At 50.6% G+C, this 20,944-nt stretch overlaps 1 protein-coding gene across 1 annotated transcript in view; it reads right to left on the bottom strand.

Moving 5' to 3' along the window:
- LOC119974300 (glutamate receptor ionotropic, kainate 5-like) overlaps positions 1-20,944 on the bottom strand; it is a 268,585-nt gene that overhangs the window by 99,081 nt on the left and 148,560 nt on the right. The window contains exon 7 of the mRNA XM_038813072.1: positions 10,283-10,444. Coding sequence (XP_038669000.1) covers positions 10,283-10,444 — 162 coding nt within the window. The remainder of the gene's footprint in view (positions 1-10,282; positions 10,445-20,944) is intronic.

The following is a 20,944-nucleotide window of genomic DNA, read 5'->3' on the forward strand; positions in this document are numbered from 1 at the left end:
GCTGGTTGGAACCTCTTGACAAGTTTCGCAGTTCAGGACCATGTCCGTGATGTCCTGGTTGGTGCCGGGCCAGTAGACAGCTTGCCAGGCCCTGTGTCTGCACTTTTCTACACCCAGGTGTCCCTCATGAATCTGTCGCAGCAGCATGCTCTGGAGACACAGTGGGATGACTATCCTGTCCAGCTTGAGCAGGATGCCGTCGATCAGCGTCAGGTCATCCTTAACATTGTAGAATTGAGGGCATTGCCCTTTCTGCCAGCCATTGCTGAGATTGTAGATGACTCGATGTAACAGGAGGTCTTTGGTCGTCTCTTCTCGGATGAGAACGATCTTCTCATCTGTTGCCGGGAGAGTCCTTGCACACACTTGTACCTGCAATTCAATGTGCTGGATGATCTCCAGCGGTTCACTGGGTGAGTTGACGGAGCGGGACAATGCATCGGCGATGATGAGCTCCTTGCCAGGTGTGTACACCAAATTGAAATCATACCTCCGGGGTTTGAGCAGAATTCTCTGCAAACGAGGCATCATGTCGTTCAGGTCCTTTTGGATGATGTCGACCAGAGGCCTATGATCCATCTTAACAGTAAATATTGGCAAACATAATCATGAAATTTGAGGATGCTGGAGAGGAGATCTAAACACTCCTTCTCAATCTGCGCATATCTGGTCTCAGTGGGTGTCACTGCCCGTGACGTGTATGCTGCTGGTACCCAGAATGACGTGTAGTCTCTTTGAAGCAACACCGCCCCAATGCCACCCTGTCCCGCATCTGTGGATATCTTGGTCTCTCGGTCTGGGTCAAAGAATGCCAGGATGGGTGCAGTGGTAAGCTTGGCTTTCAGCTCCAGCCACTCTGTGCGGTGCTCCGCTTTCCACTCAAAGGCGGTTGATTTTTTCACCAGGTTGTGTTGGGCCATGGTGTGTGTGGCCAAATTTGGGATGAACTTGCCAAGGAAATTGACCATTCCCAGGAAGGGCAGTACTGCCTTCTTGTCCTTGGGGACTTTCATTGCCTCGATGGCTTTCATTTTGTCTGTGTCCAGGTGCACATCGTGTTGTGAAATCTGATCGCCCAGGAACTTCAGCGTGGATGTCCCAAAACAGCACTTGGGACCTGTTTAGCTTGAGGTCATGTTCATGTATGCGTCGGAATACTTTCTTGAGTCGCGACACATGTTCCTCTGGGGTTGTGGACCAGATTATGATATCGTCAACATAGACACGAACCCCTTCTATTCCCTCCATCATCTGTTCCATGATGCAATGGAAAATCTCTGATGCTGAGATGATGCCAAATGGCATTTGGTTGTAGCAGAACCTACCATGAGGCGTGTTGAAGGTGCAGAGCCTTCTGCTGGATTCTTCAAGTTGGATTTGCCAAAAACCTAGGGATGCGTGCAATTTTGTGAAGAAGCGCGCATGTGCCATCTCACTCATGATTTCTTCCCTCTTCGGGATGGGGTAATGTTCCCACATAATGTTTTTGTTGAGATCCTTGGGGTCAATGCAGATGCGTAGGTCCCCCGAAGGCTTCTTTACGCACACCATCGAGCTGACCCAGTCGGTTGGTTCAGTGACCTTGAAGATGATGCCTTTTTGTTGTAGACTCGTGAGCTCTGCCTTCAGGCGCTCTCTCAGTGGAGCAGGGACATGTCGTGGTGTGTGGATCCACTGGCTTGGCATCAGGCCGCAGTAGAATCGTGTACTCGTACGGCAGTGTGCCCATCTCGCTAAATACATCTGGGTACTGGGTTAGGATGTCGTCGATGCTGGCCTGAAGATCTGAATGGGACGGCGTTGTGGTGTAGACCCTTTGAATAAGGTTCAGTTGCTTGTAGGCGTGCGCACCTAGCAGGGACGCCCTGTCTGGTTTAATAATCTCGGAGCGTAAGCTTGCTTGTGTGTGTTGACTGGACACCTGCAGATGGCAGGACCCCAGTGCCTTGATTGTGTTTCCATTGTAGTCCAGGAGTTTGCAGGCAGATGGAAGGATTGTGGGGGGCTCCTTGATTCTCTTAAAGTCCACCTGCGAAATCAGGTTGGCGGATGCACCTGTGTCCAGTTTGAACTGGATGGGGCAGTGGTTGACCTTCATCACTGCTCGCCATTCGTCCTCGGAATCCACAGCTGGGATTGATTGGACTCGCGATGTGCCCGGTGTGGCGTATTCGCCGGTGGCGGCAATGCGGAGCTAAGCCGCACACAGCCAGTGTGCCCAGCAGCCGGTGGATGGACTGGACTCGCAGCGGAGCGGTCCAAAAATCGGTTTTACCTCAGAGAACGGCGAGAGGCAGAAAAGGCAAGATGGCGGCGGGTGGGGAAGCAGCGTGGCAGCTGTGGGCGCGGGAGCAGCAGGAGCTGCTTCAGCGCTCCTTCATGGAGCTCAAAGCCGAGATTCTGGAGCCGTTTAAGGCCTCGCTGGACAAGCTGGTGGCCACTCAGACGGCTCAGGCCGGGGAGATTCGGGAGCTGCGGCACAAGGCTTCGGAGAATGAGGATGAGCTTTTGGGCCTGGCAGTGAAAGTGGAGTCGCACGAGGCACTGCACAAGAAATGGCTGGCGAGGATGGAGGAGATGGAGAACTGCTCCCGCTGGAAGAATCTACGGATTTTGGGCCTCTCGGAGGGGCTGGAAGGTTCGGATTTGGCGGCCTATGTGGTCCTAATGTTAAACTGGCTGATGGGTGCAGGGTCGTTTCGTTGTCCCCTGGAGCTGAAAGGCGCCCATCGAGTGCTGCAGCGGAAGCCCAGGCCAAACAAGCCGCCCAGGGTGGTGCTGGTCCGTTTTCACCGCTTGGTTGACCGGGAGTGCGTGTTGAGGTGGGCGAAGAAGGAGAGGAGCAGCAGGTGGGAGAACACGGACGTTTGGATTTTTCAGGACTGGAGCGCGGAGGTGGCGAGGAGAAGAGCTGGCTTCAATCGAGTGAAGGGAGTGCTCCACAGGAATGGGGGTGAAGTTTGGCCTTCTACAGCCGGCTCGCCTCTGGGTCACGTACAAGGACCGCCAGCTCTATTTTGACTCTCCGGTGGAGGCCTGGGCTTTTGTCCAGGCTGAGAACTTGGATTCGGACTGAGGACTGGGGTGCTGGGGGGAAATGTACTTTGCTTGGAGGCTTTGTCCTCTTGGGTATCCTTTCGCCCATAGTGGCTGTGTTTGCTGATGGTTGTTTCCTGTTTGTTTTCGCCGTTTTCGCTATTTTAGTTATGGTTATTTGGGTTCTTTCGGGGTTTCTTTGGGGCTGTTGGTTATTTATTGTGGTGGTTTTTTTTGTTTTGTCCACTGGCGGGTTGGGAGTAGTTTGGGGTCCCGATGGGACATGTGTCCGTCTTTTTCCCGCGTGTTGGGTTGAGGGGCGGGGCTCGGGTTGGAAGCGCGGGCTTTCTTCCCGCGCCGGAGGAATTGGGGGCGGGGCCGGCGCGGGGAGGGCAGGGATCGGCGGCTGTGTTGCATCCGGGTGGGGGGTTTGTGGTTATGGCTGGAGTAGCCGGGGTCAGCAGAAGTCAGCTGGCTCACGGAAGTATAATGTTGGGGGGGGCCCTAGCTTGGGGGAGGGGGGGGGGGGGGGTGTTTGGGGGGAGGAGGAGGAGGGGGGGTGCCGGGTTGTTGCTGCAGGGACTGTGAGGGAATGGATGGTGAAGGGGGGGGGGGGGGGGGGGGGGGTTTGCCACCGTGGGGAGCAGGCTTGGGGGGTTCCCCGGGCACGTGGTGGGTTGAGGAAGGGCTATGGCTGATCGGCGTAGAGGGAAGGGGACGGCCCCTCGGGTTCGGTTGGTCACATGGAACGTGAGGGGGCTGAATGGTCCGGTCAAGCGATCCCGGGTCTTGCCTCACTTGAGGGGGGTGGGAGCGGATGTGGCTATGCTCCAGGAGACGCACCTCAGGGTTACGGATCAGGTGAGGCTAAGAAAGAGTTGGGTGGGACAGGTGTTTCACTCGGGGCTTGATGCAAAGAACCGTGGGGTGGCAATTTTGGTGGGTAAGAGCCTGTCGTTCGTCACGTCTAAAGTGGTGGCGGATAGTGCAGGTCGATATGTGATGGTGAGTGGGAGACTTCAGGGGGAGCGGGTGGTCTTGGTTAATGTTTATGCTCCCAACTAGGATGATGCGGGCTTCATGCGGCGAATGCTGGGCCTGATCCTGGACCTGGAGACAGGGGGATTGATCCTGGGTGGGGACTTTAACACGGTGCTGGATCCGGCTCTGGACCGCTCGAAGTCTAGGACGGGCAGAAGGCCGGCAGCAGCCTCGGTGCTGAGGGGGTTCATGGATCAGATGGGAGGGGTGGACCCTTGGAGGTTTTTGGAGCCGGGGGGGTAAGGAGTTCTCCTTTTTCTCCCATGTTCATAAGGCGTACTCCAGGATTGACTTTTTCGTGCTTAGCAGGGCGCTGATCCCGAGAGTGGTGGGGCGGAGTATTCGGTGATGGCCATTTCTGATCATGCTCCACATTTGGTGGACCTGGAGCTGGGGGAGGGGAAGGATCAACGCCCGCTGTGGAGGTTGGATGTGGGACAGAGGAGGAAGTGTGCGGTCGGATCCGTAGGGGTATCGAGGGGTATCTGGAAACCAATAACAATGGGGAGGTGCAGGTTGGGATGGTTTGGGAAGCGCTAAAGGCAGTAGTTAGAGGGGAGCTGATCTCTATTCGGGCGCACAGGGAGAGGGGGGAGAGGGCCGAGAGGGAGAGGCTGGTGGAGGAGATGGTCAGGGTAGATAGGAGATATGCAGACACCCTGGAGGAGGGGCTTCTGAGGGAGCGGCGCCGTCTCCAAGCGGAGTTTGACATTTTAACCACCCGTAAGGCGGAGGCGCAGTGGAGGAGGGCACAGGGGGCAGTGTATGAGTACGGGGAGAAGGCAAGCCGGATGTTGGCTCACCAGCTCCGGAAGCGGGAGGCAGCTAGAGAAATTGGGGGAGTCATGGATGCGAGTGGGAACTTAGTGCGGAGTGGGTAGGACATCAATGGGGTGTTCAGATCCTTCTATGAGGAGCTATATCGGGCGGTACCCCCCGGGGAAGCAGGCGGGACGGACCGCTTTTTGGATAGGCTGGAGTTCCCAAGAGTAGGGGACGAGCGGGTGGAGGGTTTGGGGGCCCCAATTGAGTTGGAGGAGCTGGTGGAGGCGCTGGGAAGCAGGCAGACAGGGAAAGCGCCGGGGCCTTACGGGTTCCCAGTGGAACTTTATAAGAAATTTCGAGATTTGCTGGGCCCGCTGCTGGTGAGGACCCTGAATGAGGCCAGGGAAGGGGGGGGGCTTTGCCCCCGACGATGTCCAGGGCAATTATCTCTTTGCTCCTGAAGCGGGACAAGGACCCCCTTCAGTGTGGGTCTTACAGGCCGATCTCGCTCCTTAACGTAGATGTCAAGTTGTTGGCAAAGGTGCTGTCCAGGAGGGTGGAGGATGTGGTCCCGACGGTGATTCATGAGGACCAAGCGGGGTTTGTAAAGGGGAGACAATTGAATGCCAACGTGCGGAGGCTCCTGAATGTTATGATGATGGCGCCGGTGGTTGGGGAGTCAGAAATAGTGGCGTCCATGGATGCGGAGAAAGCTTTTGATAGGGTGGAGTGGAGTTACCTGTGGGAGGTGTTGCGGAGGTTTGAGTTTGGTGAGGGGTTCATTAGCTGGGTGAGGTTGCTGTACAGCTCCCCGGTGGCGAGTGTGGTGACGAATGGGAGGAGGTCAGAGGACTTTTGGCTTTCCAGAGGGACGAGGCAGGGGTGTCCCTTGTCTCCCCTGCTCTTCGCGTTGGCAATTGAGCCCCTGGCCATGGCGCTGAGGGACTTGAAGGGTTGGAGGGGGATTGTGCGGGGGAGGAGGAGCCCCGGTGTTCGCTGTATGCAGATGATCTGCTGCTGTATGTCGCGGACCCGGCTGAGGGGATGCCAGACGTGCTGAGGATACTTGAGGAGTTTGGGGACTTTTCGGGATATAAGCTAAATGTGGGGAAAAGCGAGCTGTTTGTCCTGCACCCAGGGGGTCAGGAGAGGGAGATAGGGGAATTCCCATTGAGGAGGACTGCGGGGAGCTTTAGATATCTTGGAGTCCACGTGGCTAGGACCTCGGGGGCTATGCATAGGCTTAACTTTTTGAGGCTGGTGGGGCAGATGGAGGAGGAGTTCCGGAGGTGGGATGCGCTGCCGCTCTCGTTGGCGGGCAGGGTCCAGTCGGTTAAAATGACGGAGCTCCCGAGGTTTTTGTTTCTTTTCCAGTGCCTCCCCATGTTGATCCCGAAGGCTTTTTTTTAGAAGGGTGAATAAGTCGTTTCTGGGGTTTGTGTGGGCGCGGAAGGCCCCGAGAGTAAGGAGGGTATTTTTGGAGCGAAGAAGGGAGGTGGGGGGCCTGGCACTGCCCAACCTGTGTCGATATTATTGGGCGGAGAACGTGGCGATGATTCGCAGGTGGGTGACGGAAGGGGAGGGTGACGCATGGAAGAGGCTGGAGGTGGCATCCTGTGCGGGTACGAGTCTGGAGGCTTTGGTGACGGCCCCACTTCCACTCCCCCCGGCAAAGTACTCCACGAGTCCGGTGGTGGTTGCGTCCCTCAAAATCTGGGGACAGTGGAGGCGGCATAGGGGGGAAGTGAAGGCCTCAGTTTGGGCACCGATACGGGGTAATCACCGTTTTGCGCCGGGGAGAACGGGTGGGGTATTTGGGAGTTGGCACAGGGCAGGCATCAGACGGTTTGGGGACCTCTTCTTGGATGGGAAGTTGGAGGAGCTGGTGGGGAAGTGGAGCCTCCCCCCTGGGAACGCTTTTAGGTATATGCAGGTCAGGGACTTTGTTAGGAGGCAGGTGGAGGAGTTTCCGCGGCTGCCTCCAAGGCAGGATAGGGTGCTTTCGGGGACGTGAGTTGGGAAGGGAAGATTTCGGCGATTTACCAGCTGATGCAGGAGGAGGAGGAGGCCTCAGTAGATGAGCTGAAAGCTAAATGGGAGGAAGGGCTAGGGGAAGAGATTGAGGATGGGACGTGGAGAGGGTGAATTCTTCCTCCTCTTGCGCACGGCTCAGCCTAATTCAGCTGAAGGTGCTGCACAGGGCTCACATGACAGGGGCAAGGATGAGCCGGTTTTTCGGAGGGGAAGACAGATGTGGGAGGTGTTCGGGAGGCCCGGCAAACCACACCCATATGTTTTGGGCATGTCCGGCTCTGGAGGGGTTTTGGAAGGGGGTGGCGGGGATTTTGTCGGAAGCGGTTGGGTCTAGGGTCAGGCCGGGCTGGGGGCTCGCGATCTTTGGGGTAACTTCGGAGCCGGGAGTGCAGGAGGCGAGAGAGGCCGGCATTCTGGCCTTTGCGTCTCTAGTAGCCCGGCGCAGGATTCTGTTACAGTGGAGGGTACGCGGCCCCCCGAGTTCGGAGACCTGGGTCAACGACATGGCCGGGTTCATCAAGTTGGAGAGGATGAAATTTGCCCTGAGGGGGTCGGTACAGGGGTTCTTTCGGCGGTGGCAGCCCTTTCTCAATTTCCTGGCGAAGGGGTGGAGAGAGATCAGTCTCTGCAGCAACTGGGGGGGGGGGGGGGGGGGGTGGGGGATGGTGGGGGGGGGGGGGTTTGCAGCAGTGGGTTTGTTATGTTATTTTCTTCTTTCTATTTGTATTGCTATTTGTTATTATTTATTTTGGGGGGGAGAGTTCTTTTCTTGTCCTGTTTTGGCGTGGAAACACGCCTTGTTTGTCTTAAATTGCGGGGAGAAAATTTGTTATTGTTATTGTTAATAAAAAACTTGAATAAAAATTATTTTTAAAAAACGGTTATTTAGTTCGGAGTTGAAGGATTCGTCTTTACCTTTGCAATCGCTGCTTGAAGATGTAACGCTTGAAGATTTTGTTGGTGTCCATCTCGCAGTGGCTGTCAAATTTGTCTAGGATGGTTTGGTACTTTGTTTTGTCCTGCCCTTTGGAAAAGTGAAAGGAATTGAAGATCTCTATCGCATGGGGCTGGTTTAGCTCACTGGGCTAAATCGCTGGCTTTTAAAGCAGACCAAGCAGGCCAGCAGCACGGTTCGATTCCCGTACCAGCCTCCCCGGACAGGCACCGGAATGTGGCGACTAGGGGCTTTTCACAGTAACTTCATTGAAGCCTACTCGTGACAATAAGCGATTTTCATTTCATTTGCATGGCCACCCGCAGTGGTGAGTAGAAGAGCTATCTTCCGAACATCGGACACGCCATTGAGGTCGGAAGATTCCTGGTATAGTTGAAATTTCTGCTTGAATGATCGCCAGTTGGCACTAAGATTGCCGGTGGTCCTGAGCTGATGAGGAGCCTGAATCTTGTCCATTGTGCCTGTATTCAGTAGCTGGTTGTCATGGAGCTTGCTGAGTTGAGCTAAATAGATTGAACAGTCGCTCCTGGTATCATGTTGTGTTATGCTGCTTCGGATAACACAGGCTGCTCCTTGATGCAGTCTTAACTAAAGGATGCTCCAGACTCTGAAATAAGTTCAACGTGTTTATTGAACTATGAACACAGTTCTCAAATGAGTTCGACTCTGCTAATCTAACTGTCGTAAGTCAGTCTAACTGTACCAGCTTGCTCTAAGCCACGTGCTGGGATGTGATGCTGCTGATCAACACTGTCTAACTCTCTAGATGTCTGTCTGTGGAAAGAGGCAGGGTGTGAGTGCCTCATCCCTTTTATAGTGTTTATGTCATGCCCCCTTGTGGTGATGCCACCTCTGAGTGTCCTAACTGCCCATTGGTTGTGTCCATTTCTGAGTGTTCACTGGTTGCACGTTTGCATATCATGACAGGATCGGCAGATAGAGAGAGGGAGAGGGAGGGGCTAACAGAGAGAGAGAGAGGGAGGGAGGGATTGACAGAGAGAGATGGGGGGGGAGGGGTAGGGACCGAAAGAGGGAGTGAGAGAGGGACAGAGCGAGAGAGAGAGAAAGTGTGTGAGAGGGAGAGAGAGAGGTACCAACAGAGAGAGGGAGTGGGAGGGACCGACTGAGAGAGGGAAAGAGAGAGCGAGAGAGTGTGTGTGTGTGTGTGTGTGTGAGAGAGAGGTACCAACTGTGGTAAACACCACTGGTAACACATTGCATGTATTACGGTACTGTCACTGTATTACAGGTACAATAGTAAATCCCAGCCTGCTGGCTCCTCCCAGTAGGCGGCGTATAAAGGTGTAAGCTCTCCTGCGCTGCAGCCATTCTGGTTCCAGCTACAGGAGGCACAACATCTTGTGCAATAAAGCCTCGATTGTCTCAACATTCTCACCATTCCCACCATTATTAGACAGGAACTGAAGAACCTAGATTGGGGGAAGATGTTTGAGGGTAAATCAACATCTGACATGTGGGAGGCTTTCAGTTAACAGGAATTCAGGACCGGCATGTTCCTGTGCGGAAGGAGGATAAATACGGCAAATTTCAGGAACCTTGGATAACGAGAGATATTGTAGGCCTCGTCAAAAAGAAAAAGGAGGCATTTGTCAGGGCTGGAAGGCTGGGAACAGACGAAGCCTGAGTGGAATATAAGGAAAGTAGGAAGGAACTTAAGCAAGGAGTCAGGAGGGCTAGAAGGGGTCACGAAAAGTCATTGCCAAATAGGGTTCAGGAAAATCCCAAGGCTTTTTACACGTACATAAAAAGCAAGAGGGTAGCCAGGGAAAGGGTTGGCCCACTGAAGGATAGGCAAGGGAATCTATGTGTGGAGCCAGAGGAAATGGGCGAGGTACTAAATGAATACTTTGCATTAGTATTCACCAAAGAGAAGTAATTGGTGGATGTTGAGTCTGGAGAAGGGTGTGTTGATAGCCTGGGTCACATTGAGATCCGAAAAGACGAGGTGTTAGGCTTGAAAAATATTAAGGTAGATAAGTCCCCAGGGCCTGGTGGGATCTACCCCAGAATACTGAAGGAAGCTAGAGAGGAAATTTCTGAGGCCTTGACAGAAGTCTTTGGATACTGATCACTGTACTTCAGTACATGTGACAATAAATCAAATCACAATCAACATAACAGTGGCACCAACAGGCATGGGTCAGACACCGGGATGGGGAGACGGAACAGTGTGCACAAGAGAGAAATGTACGATAGAGTAAGTAAAGGGTTTTTTCTGACAGGAGTTCGACCTAAGTCACGCATAAGCATCGGAAACCATCCCAATCCAAATATCAAAATAACATTTGAAGTGGAAAGCAAGCAAAACCAAAATACAAATTTCACTATTTGACCCATGCCCTCAGCCCCTCACCTTCTGACTCCCATTCACTCATTCTCAATGCCTTGTTCCCTGACCCTCGCTCTGACATGACACAGAATAAAACTTACCGCAGCTCCAGGGAAATGAGCAGTATCACAGTTTTCCCGCCACGACATGTTAAGGCTACGGATAAACTCGAGGAAGAAGGGATGCCTGGGATTCAACATGGAGAAGCCAATGATGTTTGCATGGTCATCAACAATCTCACTGAGCTGCAACACAGGGAAATCCTGCAGGAATAGAAAGAGAGACACACACCCTGAATAACAGAGACTCTGTAGAGTAATCCTGAGCCTCAATAGAGAGAAGCTCTGTACCGTATTCCTGACCCTGAATACACAGAGACTCTGTACCGTATTCCTGACCCTGAATACACAGACTCTGTACAGTAATCCTGACCCTGAATACACAGACTCTGTACAGTAATCCTGACCCTGAATACACAGAGACTCTGTACAGTAATCCTGACCCTGAATACACAGAGACTCTGTACAGTAATCCTGACCCTGAATACACAGAGACTCTGTACAGTAATCCTGACCCTGAATACACAGATACTCTGTACAGTAATCCTGACCCTGAATACACAGACTCTGTACAGTAATCCTGGCCCTGAATACACAGAGACTCTGTACAGTAATCCTGACCCTGAATACACAGAGACTCTGTACAGTAATCCTGACCCTGAATACACAGATACTCTGTACAGTAATCCTGGCCCTGAATACACAGACTCTGTACAGTAATCCTGGCCCTGAATACACAGAGACTCTGTACAGTAATCCTGGCCCTGAATACACAGAGACTCTGTACAGTAATCCTGACCCTGAATACACAGATACTCTGTACAGTAATCCTGGCCCTGAATACACAGACTCTGTACAGTAATCCTGACCCTGAATACACAGATACTCTGTACAGTAATCCTGGCCCTGAATACACAGACTCTGTACAGTAATCCTGGCCCTGAATACACAGAGACTCTGTACAGTAATCCTGGCCCTGAATACACAGAGACTCTGTACCGTATTCCTGACCCTGAATACACAGACTCTGTACAGTAATCCTGGCCCTGAATACACAGACTCTGTACAGTAATCCTGGCCCTGAATACACAGAGACTCTGTACAGTATTCCTGACCCTGAATACACAGAGACTCTGTACAGTAATCCTGATCCTGAATACACAGAGACTCTGTACAGTAATCCTGGCCCTGAATACACAGAGACTCTGTACAGTAATCCTGACCCTGAATACACAGAGACTCTGTACTGTAATCCTGGCCCTGAATACACAGAGACTCTGTACAGTAATCCTGACCCTGAATACACAGAGACTCTGTACAGTTATCCTGACCCTGAATACACAGAGACTCTGTACAGTAATCCTGACCCTGAATACACAGAGACTCTGTACAGTATTCCTGACCCTGAATACACAGAGACTCTGTACAGTAATCCTGACCCTGAATACACAGAGACTCTGTACAGTAATCCTGGCCCTGAATACACAGAGACTCTGTACAGTAATCCTGACCCTGAATACACAGAGACTCTGTACCGTATTCCTGACCCTGAATACACAGACTCTGTACAGTAATCCTGGCCCTGAATACACAGACCCTGTACAGTAATCCTGGCCCTGAATACACAGAGACTCTGTACAGTAATCCTGGCCCTGAATACACAGAGACTCTGTACCGTATTCCTGACCCTGAATACACAGAGACTCTGTACAGCAATCCTGTCCCTGAATACACAGAGACTCTGTACAGTAATCCTGACCCTGAATACACAGAGACTCTGTACTGTAATCCTGGCCCTGAATACACAGAGACTCTGTACCGTATTCCTGACCCTGAATACACAGAGACTCTGTACAGCAATCCTGTCCCTGAATACACAGACTCTGTACAGCAATCCTGACCCTGAATACACAGAGACTCTGTACAGTAATCCTGACCCTGAATACACAGAGACTCTGTACAGTAATCCTGACCCTGAATACACAGAGACTCTGTACAGTAATCATGACCCTGAATACAGAGACTCTGTACAGTAATCCTGACCCTGAATACACAGAGACTCTGTACAGTAATCCTGACCCTGAATACACAGTCTCTGTACAGTAATCCTGGCCCTAAATACACAGAGTCTCTGTACAGTAATCCTGACCCTGAATACACAGAGACTCTGTACAGCAATCCTGACCCTGAATACTGAAAGACTCTGTACAGTAATCCTGACCCTGAATACACAGAGACTCTGTACAGTAATCCTGACACTGAATACACAGAGACTCTGTACAGTAATCCTGACTCTGAATACACAGAGACTCTGTACAGTAATCCTGACCCTGAATACACAGAGACTCTGTACAGTAATCCTGACCCTGAATACACAGAGACTCTGTACAGTAATCCTGGCCCTGAATACACAGAGACTCTGTACAGTAATCCTGACCCTGAATACACAGAGACTCTGTACAGTAATCCTGACCCTGAATACAGAGACTGTACAGTAATCCTGACCCTGAATACACAGAGACTCTGTACAGTAATCCTGACCCTGAATACACAGAGTCTCTGTACAGTAATCCTGACCCTGAATACACAGAGACTCTACAGTAATCCTGACCCTGAATACACAGAGACACTGTACAGTAATCCTGACCCTGAATACACAGAGACACTGTACAGTAATCCTGACCCTGAATACACAAAGACTCTACAGTAATCCTGACCCTGAACACACAGAGACTCTGTACAGTAATCCTGACCCTGAATACACAGAGACTCTGTACAGTAATCCTGACCCTGAATACACAGAGACTCTGTACAGTGATCCTGACCCTGAATACACAGATACTCTGTATAGTAATCCTGACCCTGAATACACAGAGACTCTACAGTAATCCTGACCCTGAATACACAGAGACTCTACAGTAATCCTGACCCTGAATACACAGAGACTCTGTACAGTAATCCTGACCCTGAATACACAGAGACTCTGTACAGTGATCCTGACCCTGAATACACAGAGACTCTGTACAGTGATCCTGACCCTGAATACACAGAGACTCTGTACAGTAATCCTGACCCTGAACACACAGAGACTCTGTACAGTAATCCTGACCCTGAATACACAGAGACTCTGTACAGTAATCCTGACCCTGAATACACAGATACTCTGTATAGTATTCCTGACCCTGAATACACAGAGACTCTGTACAGTAATCCTGACCCTGAATACACAGATACTCTGTATAGTAATGTCATGTGAGAGTACCTTTAAAAAATCAGTGTTTATCAAATAGCTGTAGTGGATGTACCTTTGAAAAATGGGTGTTTATCAAATAGCTGTAGTGAATGTACCTTTAAAAAATGGATGTTTATCAAATAACTGTAGTGATGTCAGAGTGTGGGTGGAGCTGGGCTGTCTGTCTTTCACTTTCGTTTTTGAGCAGACAGCTACAGTGTGTTTTAGTTTCGTTTTCAGAGCTGGATAGCTGCAGGCAAAACAAGCAGCTGCATATTAATCTCTCTCTGCAATCTAAAGACTGTCTCCAGATCATTTGAGGATTTCAAAGTAATACCTGTTTCGGTAGAGAATTTAAACCTGCTGTCTTCCTGTAAAAAGGGCCATTTGGTCATATGGATGTTGTTAGGAAAGTTATGAAGGGTTACTTATAGAATATTGTGTCTGTGGGGATTATTGGTGTTGGTAGTTGTTAAGATGTTTACTGTGGGTTTATAAATTGTTAACTGGATTCATAAATAAACATGGTTTTGTTTTAAAAGTACTTTAGATCTCTGTTGCATCAGACCTGTAAAGTGGGCCCTTGTGCTCCCCATAACCACAATCTATTAAAAATTGTGGGTCAGGTGAACTCCATGATACACTTTGGTGTTCTCTAAACCCTGACCCATAACAAATTGGGATAAAAGTCTATCTATTGGGCTGGCTTAGTGAACCTAAAGACAGTGAGGGGTGAGCATCTTGTGGGTGCTTTTCAGGTGTGGTATTCCTGTTTAAGGAGTGAGTGTGTTGTGGAGAATGGCTCTTTCAGAGACTCTGAAGTTTTTGGGGGTGGAGACGGTCACACACAGTACCTTACGGACAGAGACTAAAAGCAGACTTTTAAATTTGGCAAATTAATTTACAGTTAACATTACCTGACAGAATACGAAAAGAAGAGGTACTTACGACACTATCTGAGCATTTAAAATTGCGTGAGATACAGTCTGACTCATTGATACTGGCTAAAATTCAGTTACAGATTAAACAACTGGAACATGAGGAAGAATTAAAGCAGCTTGAATGCGCAATGAGGGAAAGAGAACGAGAGAGAGAAAGGGAGTTACAGACCAGGGAAAAAGAAAAGGTGAACGAAGAAAGAACAAAGAAAGAATAGCCCTAGCAGAACAAAAAGAAAAAGAGAGAGAGGAAAGAGAAATAGAGAGAGAAAGGGAGACACAGATCAGGGAAAAAGAAAAGGAGAGAGAAGAAAGAAACAAAGAAAGAGAAAGGGAGGAAAGGGAAAAAGAGAGATAGTTTCAACTTCAGAAAATGGCCATGAAACATGACAGTCAGTTAAAATTGGCGGATGTAAAGGGAAACATACAGTTGTAAGATAGTGATAAGGATCAAGAGAAATAGCATCATAGTCGAAGGCTTGGTGCAGATCTATTTAAATATGTCTAAACATTGCCAAGGTTTGATGAGAAGGAGGTAGAAGCCTTTTTCATTTAATTTGAGAAGGTAGCAAAACAAATGAAATGGCCACAGGACATGTGGGTATCACTGATTCAAATAAAGTTGGGAGGTAGAGCTAGTGAAGTGTTTACATCACCACCAGAGGAGGTATCTGGGATGTATGAAGAGGTGAAAAAATCCATCTTAGGTGCAGCTGAACTAGTGCCTGAAGCCAACAGACAAAGGTTTAGACATTTAAGGAAAGAACCTGGTCAAACATGCATGGAGGTTGAAAGAATCAAACAGAGTAACCTTGATAGGTGGATAAGGGCTTTGAAAATAAACCAAACGTTTGAAGCGCTCAGAGAAATTATACTTTTGGAGGAGTTTAAAAGTTCAATTCCTGATGTAGTGAGAACTCATGTGGAAGAGCAGAGGGTTAAAACTGCGAGATTAGCAGCAGAAATGGCAGATGATTATGAATTAATGGGAAGCACAGTAGCACAAGTGGAAGGCAGCATGGTAGCACAAGTGGATAGCAATCTGGCTTCACAGCACCAGGGTACCAGGTTCGATTCCTCTCTGGGTCACTGTCTGCACGTTCTCCCTGTGTCTGCGTGGGTTTCATCCCACAGTCCAAAGACGTGCAGGTTAGGTGGATTGGCCATGATAAATTGCCCTTAGTGACAAAAAAGGTTCGGAGGGGTTATTGGGTTACGGTGATGGGATGGAAGTGAGGGCTTAAGTAGGTCTGTGCAGACCCGCTGGGCAAAATGGCCTCCTTCTGCACTGTATGTGCTATATTCTATGTAAATCAAAGCTTGGCTTCCGACATCAGTTTCAGCCAGTGAGGGATAGAAACTGGGAAAAAGAGAAATACTCAAATGGTACAGGTAAAGGAGATCTGATGGGAGATAATGAGAGTGTATCTCAGATTAAAAAATAAATCCAGGAGGATGGAAGAGACATGAAAATTTGCAGATGTTTTCACTGTAATAAACTAGGCCATGTAAAGTCACAGTGTTGGTGGTTGAAGAAAAGCACTGGGAAGGCTGGTGTGGTAAAACAGGATAGGACAGTGGGGTTTGTTAAAGTGGTAAAGGAAAGCCCAAGTGAAGTGAAGGACGTGCAGAAGATTGTACAGCCTGATCATGAGGTGATCAGAAGGAGCCAGATCTCTTTAAATAATTTACTTGTGTGGGTAAAGTTAACTCATGTGTACCAGAAGGAGCAGGTAAAGAAGTTTTAATAGATACAGGAGCTAATCAGTCTTTAATGGTAAGAGATGAGGAGTTATGTAGTTTGGGAAGAATATTGCCAGAAAGGGTGGTAATATGTGGAATTCAGGGTGAGATGAGTAGTGTTCCATTATATAAGGTAAGTTTGGAAAGTCCAGTGAAGAGTGGTGAAGTGGTAATAGGAGTAATAGAGAAACTATCTTGTCCAGGAATACAGTTTATCTTGGGTAATGATATAGCTGGATCGCAGGTGGGAGTGATGCCTACTCCGGTTGATAAGCCAGTGGAAAATTAGACAACTGAAGTGTTGAAGGACGAATATCCTGGGATTTTTCCGGATTGTGTAGTAACAAAGTTGCAAAGTCACAGGTTAAGACAAAGAGGAGAAATCAAAGAGTGAAGATAAAGTTGAAGTGCCATTGTCAGAAATGATTTTTGATCAGTTGGTCGGAATAGAACAGGTGGAGGATGAGGCAGATATTTTTATAGATCATAGAATTTACAGTGCAGAAGGAGGCCATTCGGCCCATCGAGTCTGCACCGGCTCCTGGAAAGAGCACCCTACCCAAGGTTAACACCTCCACCCTATCCCCATAACCCAGTAACCCCACCCAACACTAAGGGCAATTTTGGACACTAAGGGCAATTTAGCATGGCCAATCCACCTAACCTGCACATCTTTGGACTGTGGGAGGAAACCGGAGCACCCGGAGGAAACCCACGCACACACGGGGAGGATGTGCAGACTCCGCACAGACAGTGACCCAAGCCGGAATCGAACTTGGGACCCTGGAGCTGTGAAGCGATTGTGCTATCCACAATGCTACCATGCTGCCTAGTTTTGGAAAATTGGCGGACTTACAACAGAAAGATATAGGGCGGTATTCTCCGCTAAGGCCAAAAATCGCGGAGGCCATCGTGAACTCGGCCGTGGTTTACGACGGTCTCGGGGCCCGCTCCCCGCACCTAATTCACCCCCACCCGGGGGGGCTAGGAGCGGGCCCCCGTCGATCATGACACGCGAACGTCGCTTTTCATGATGTCATCCGCGCATGCGCGGGTTGCCGGTTCCAACCCGCGCATGCGCGGAAGACATCACCGCGCGGACGGCATGAACCCGCGCATGCGCGGGGCCGTCTTTCTCCACCGCCGCCCGGCAAGACGTGGCGGCTTGATCTTGCCAGGCGGCGGAGGGGAAAGAGTGCGTCCGTTTTGGACGCTGGCCCGACGATCGGTGGGCACCGATCGTTGGCCTGTCCCCTCCGGAGCACAGTCGCGGTGCTCCCGTCCAAATCGGGCCCCTAGATGCCCCAAACGGGCATCTGCCGCCCGTTTCACGAATGCAGCGACCAGGTGTGTTTACTGCCGTGGTGAAACGGGCGTGAAGGGCCGGCCGCTCGGCCCATCGGGCTCGGAGAATCACCGTTCGCCGTGAAAAACGGCGAACGCCAGTTTTTCCGAGGGGCGGGGGGAGAATCGCAGGGGCGCCAGGGGGCGTAAAAAATGTCGGGAGGCCCTCCCGCGATTATCCCAGGCCGCGTGGTGAGTGGAGAATTCCGCCCATAGAAATAAACCGGATGTATCAGAAAGCATACATGGAAGAGGATTCTGAGTATATACCTGAGTGTTATTACTGTAAAAGCGTTGTCTTGATGAGAAAATGGAGACCTTTACATATGCAGGCTGATGGAAAAGTGGGCAGAAGTTCATCAAGTAGTATTGCCAGTAGGGTATAGAAAGGAGGTGTTGCGAGTTGCACAAGAGGTACCAGTGGGAGGTCATTTGGGAATCAGGAAAACTAAAATCCAGAAACATTTTTATTGGCATGGATTACATACAGATGTAGTTAAATTTTGTCGATCATGTCATACATATCAGGTGATAGGGAAATCTCAAGCAGTGTGTTTTCCTGCTTCCCACTGGCTGGGGACTAATGGCAATCCCACAATCCTGTGGGAGTATGAGCTTCCCCAATGAGGGGGGGGCGGAGAAATCATTAGCAGATTCCCTGCATAAGTAGAGCTGGCCAGTTTGGAACCAGCAGAGAGAGGAGTGAACAGCAAGGGAAGTTGCTGTTGCTCTTGTATATATATAGATATAATATATATATATGTTATTGTAAATAAATGTTATTTCTTTCTATCCTTCAATTCGTGCTGGATTCTTCGTGGCCCTCACAAAACTGGCGACGAGGGTTAAAGTGAATAGCTGTCTACGCTGCTGAAGCAACCTCCCTGGATTTTTGTTGGATACAGGTTGGAAGTTGTTTTCTATTACACCATGCCTCTGTATGGACGTTTGGATGTTTTTGGTGCTGCGCTGGAAAGCTGGAACCAGTACGCACAACGGATGCGTTACTATTTCCGGGCAAACAACATCACCGAAAACTAGCGCCATGTGGTCATATTGCTCACCGCCTGCGGCCTGCATATGTTTGGGGTGATTAGGAGCCTTACGTACCCAGCTGCGTCGGACACTAAGGCGTTTGATGAACTTGTGAACTTAGTGGGGCAACATTTTAACCCAACCCCATCCACGATAGTCCAACGTTACAGGTTTAATACCGCTGAGAGGACCCCAGGAGAATCCCGTGCCGAGTTTCTATCCAGGCTACGCAGGATTGCGGAGTACTGTGACTATGGTGAGACCTCGTCAGAAATGTTACGCGACCGTCTGGTTTGCGGTATTAACAATGCAGCCACCCAGAGAATGTTGTTAGTTGAGCCAACATTGACTTTTTAACAGGCCATTCAAATAGTATTGTCCCGAGAGAGCGCAGAACGGGGAGTGCAGCAGGAGCTACAGGGAATGGAGGTGCACACCTTGGGGCGCAGCCCCTTCCATCCAATAGTCTCTCCCCGCACCCCTGCGCTACCTTAGGAGAGGCGACATCCGGATTGTCTGGCCGTCGGACGTTCCTCCCCGAAGGAAGCCTTCTCCAGAACCAATGGATGAGGAGCCATGTCCATGTCAGATTTGTAGGTGCCGACCCGGTCGCGGACGCCGGTCCTGGGGGCGCCAGAGGCACCGTCATTCCAACAGAAACTGGGGCCAGCCCAGGGACCGTAGCTTCCATTTTAATGAACCGACGGCGACTACTCCCGAGGACTTGGAGACGGAGGATGACTGTCTGCAGCTGCATTGTGTGGCAGCTCCCCGTGAGGCCCCCATTAAAGTGACAATACGGGTCAATGGTCACCCGCTTGAGATGGAGTTGGACACTGGCGCAGCGGTCTCCGTGATTGCCCAGAGGACATTCGACCACATCAAGCAGGGTCTACAGACACACAGGCCAGGTTGGCCACCTATATGAGGGAACCATTGGACATTGCAGGTACTACGATGACCCCTGTTGTTTATGGATGCCAGGAGATGCGTTTCCCACTTATTGTGGTGCGCGGCCACGGGCCCAGTCTGTTGGGTTGGGACTGGCTGCGCGGCCATGGGACCAGCCGGTTGGGTTGGGTCTGGTTGCGCCATTTGCGGTTGCAGTGGCAGCACATCCTCCAGTTTCTGGAGGGTTGACTGAGGTGCTGCGACGGTACCCAGATATATTCCAGCCCGGTTTGGGGAAAATAGCCTGTATCTAAGTCGAACCAGGAACCACGAGACGCTATTTCCGGGCGCTCCCGGTGCCTTACGCCTTGCTCGAGAAGGTAGAAGGGGAGCTAACTCGTTTGGAGACCTTGGGTATTATCAGGCCCGTCCGTTTCGCTGACTGGGCAGCACCAATTGTACCTGTAATGAAGCCAGATGCCACAGTTCGCTTGTGCGGCGACTATAAACTTACAGTGAATACGGCTTCCCGACTGGACCGATACCCAATGCCTCACATAGAGGATCTCTACGCGAAGCTTGCAAGCGGACTCTCGTTCACAAAATTAGATATGAGTCACGCCTACCTACAGTTGGAGCTGGACCCTGCCTCCCGACCATATGTAACGATTAATACACACCGGGACCAGTATGAATATACACGTTTGCCCTTTGGAGTATCCTCTGCTTGCGCTATTTTTCAACGTGTCATGGAGGGCATCTTCAGAGATTTATCGAGTGTCGCTGTCTCCTTAGACGACGTTTTGATTACAGGGACGTCGGAGTAGCAAAATTTGGAGACTGTCCTTAGATGCTTTTCAGAGGCTGGAGTTTGTTTACGTTGCACAAAGTGCGTCTTTCTGGTGAAGGAAGTGGTCTACCTGGGTTATCGGGTGGACCGTGAAGGTGAAGGACCATCGCAGAGAAGGTGCGCGTGATTCAACAGGCCCCCGCCCCGACTGACACTTCGCATCTTCGTTCGTTTCTCGGCCTCGTAAACTATTACGGGAAGTTCCTCCCCAATCTGGCATCTACACTGGCCCCGTTGCAGCTTCTGTTAAAGAAGAATCACACCTGGGTTTGGGGTCAGCCGCAAGAAACCGCTTTCCGGCGGGAAAACAACAATTGTCGTCTTCTGGGTTATTAACCCACTATGATCCTGGAAAGCCTTTGCTCATCACGTGTGATTCGTCCCCGTATGGTATTGGGGCCGTCCTGTCCGACAAGATGGAGAACGGGGCCGAGCGGCCGATAGCTTTCGCCTCCCGCACATTGACTGCAGCGGAAAAAAAGTACGCACAGATCGAGGAGGAGGGCCTGGCGGTGGTCTTTGTGGTGAAACGCTGCTACCAGTACGTATACGGCCGCCACTTCACTATCGTGACTGATCATAAGCCTCTGCTGGGACTTTTCAGAGAGGATAAGCCAATACCGCCCATTGCTTCCGCACGGATCCAGCGCTGGGCTTTGTTGCTCGCTGCA

This window comes from Scyliorhinus canicula, chromosome 12 (assembly GCF_902713615.1).
Source record: "Scyliorhinus canicula chromosome 12, sScyCan1.1, whole genome shotgun sequence".
In the NCBI taxonomy this organism is placed as follows: Eukaryota; Metazoa; Chordata; class Chondrichthyes; order Carcharhiniformes; family Scyliorhinidae; genus Scyliorhinus; species Scyliorhinus canicula.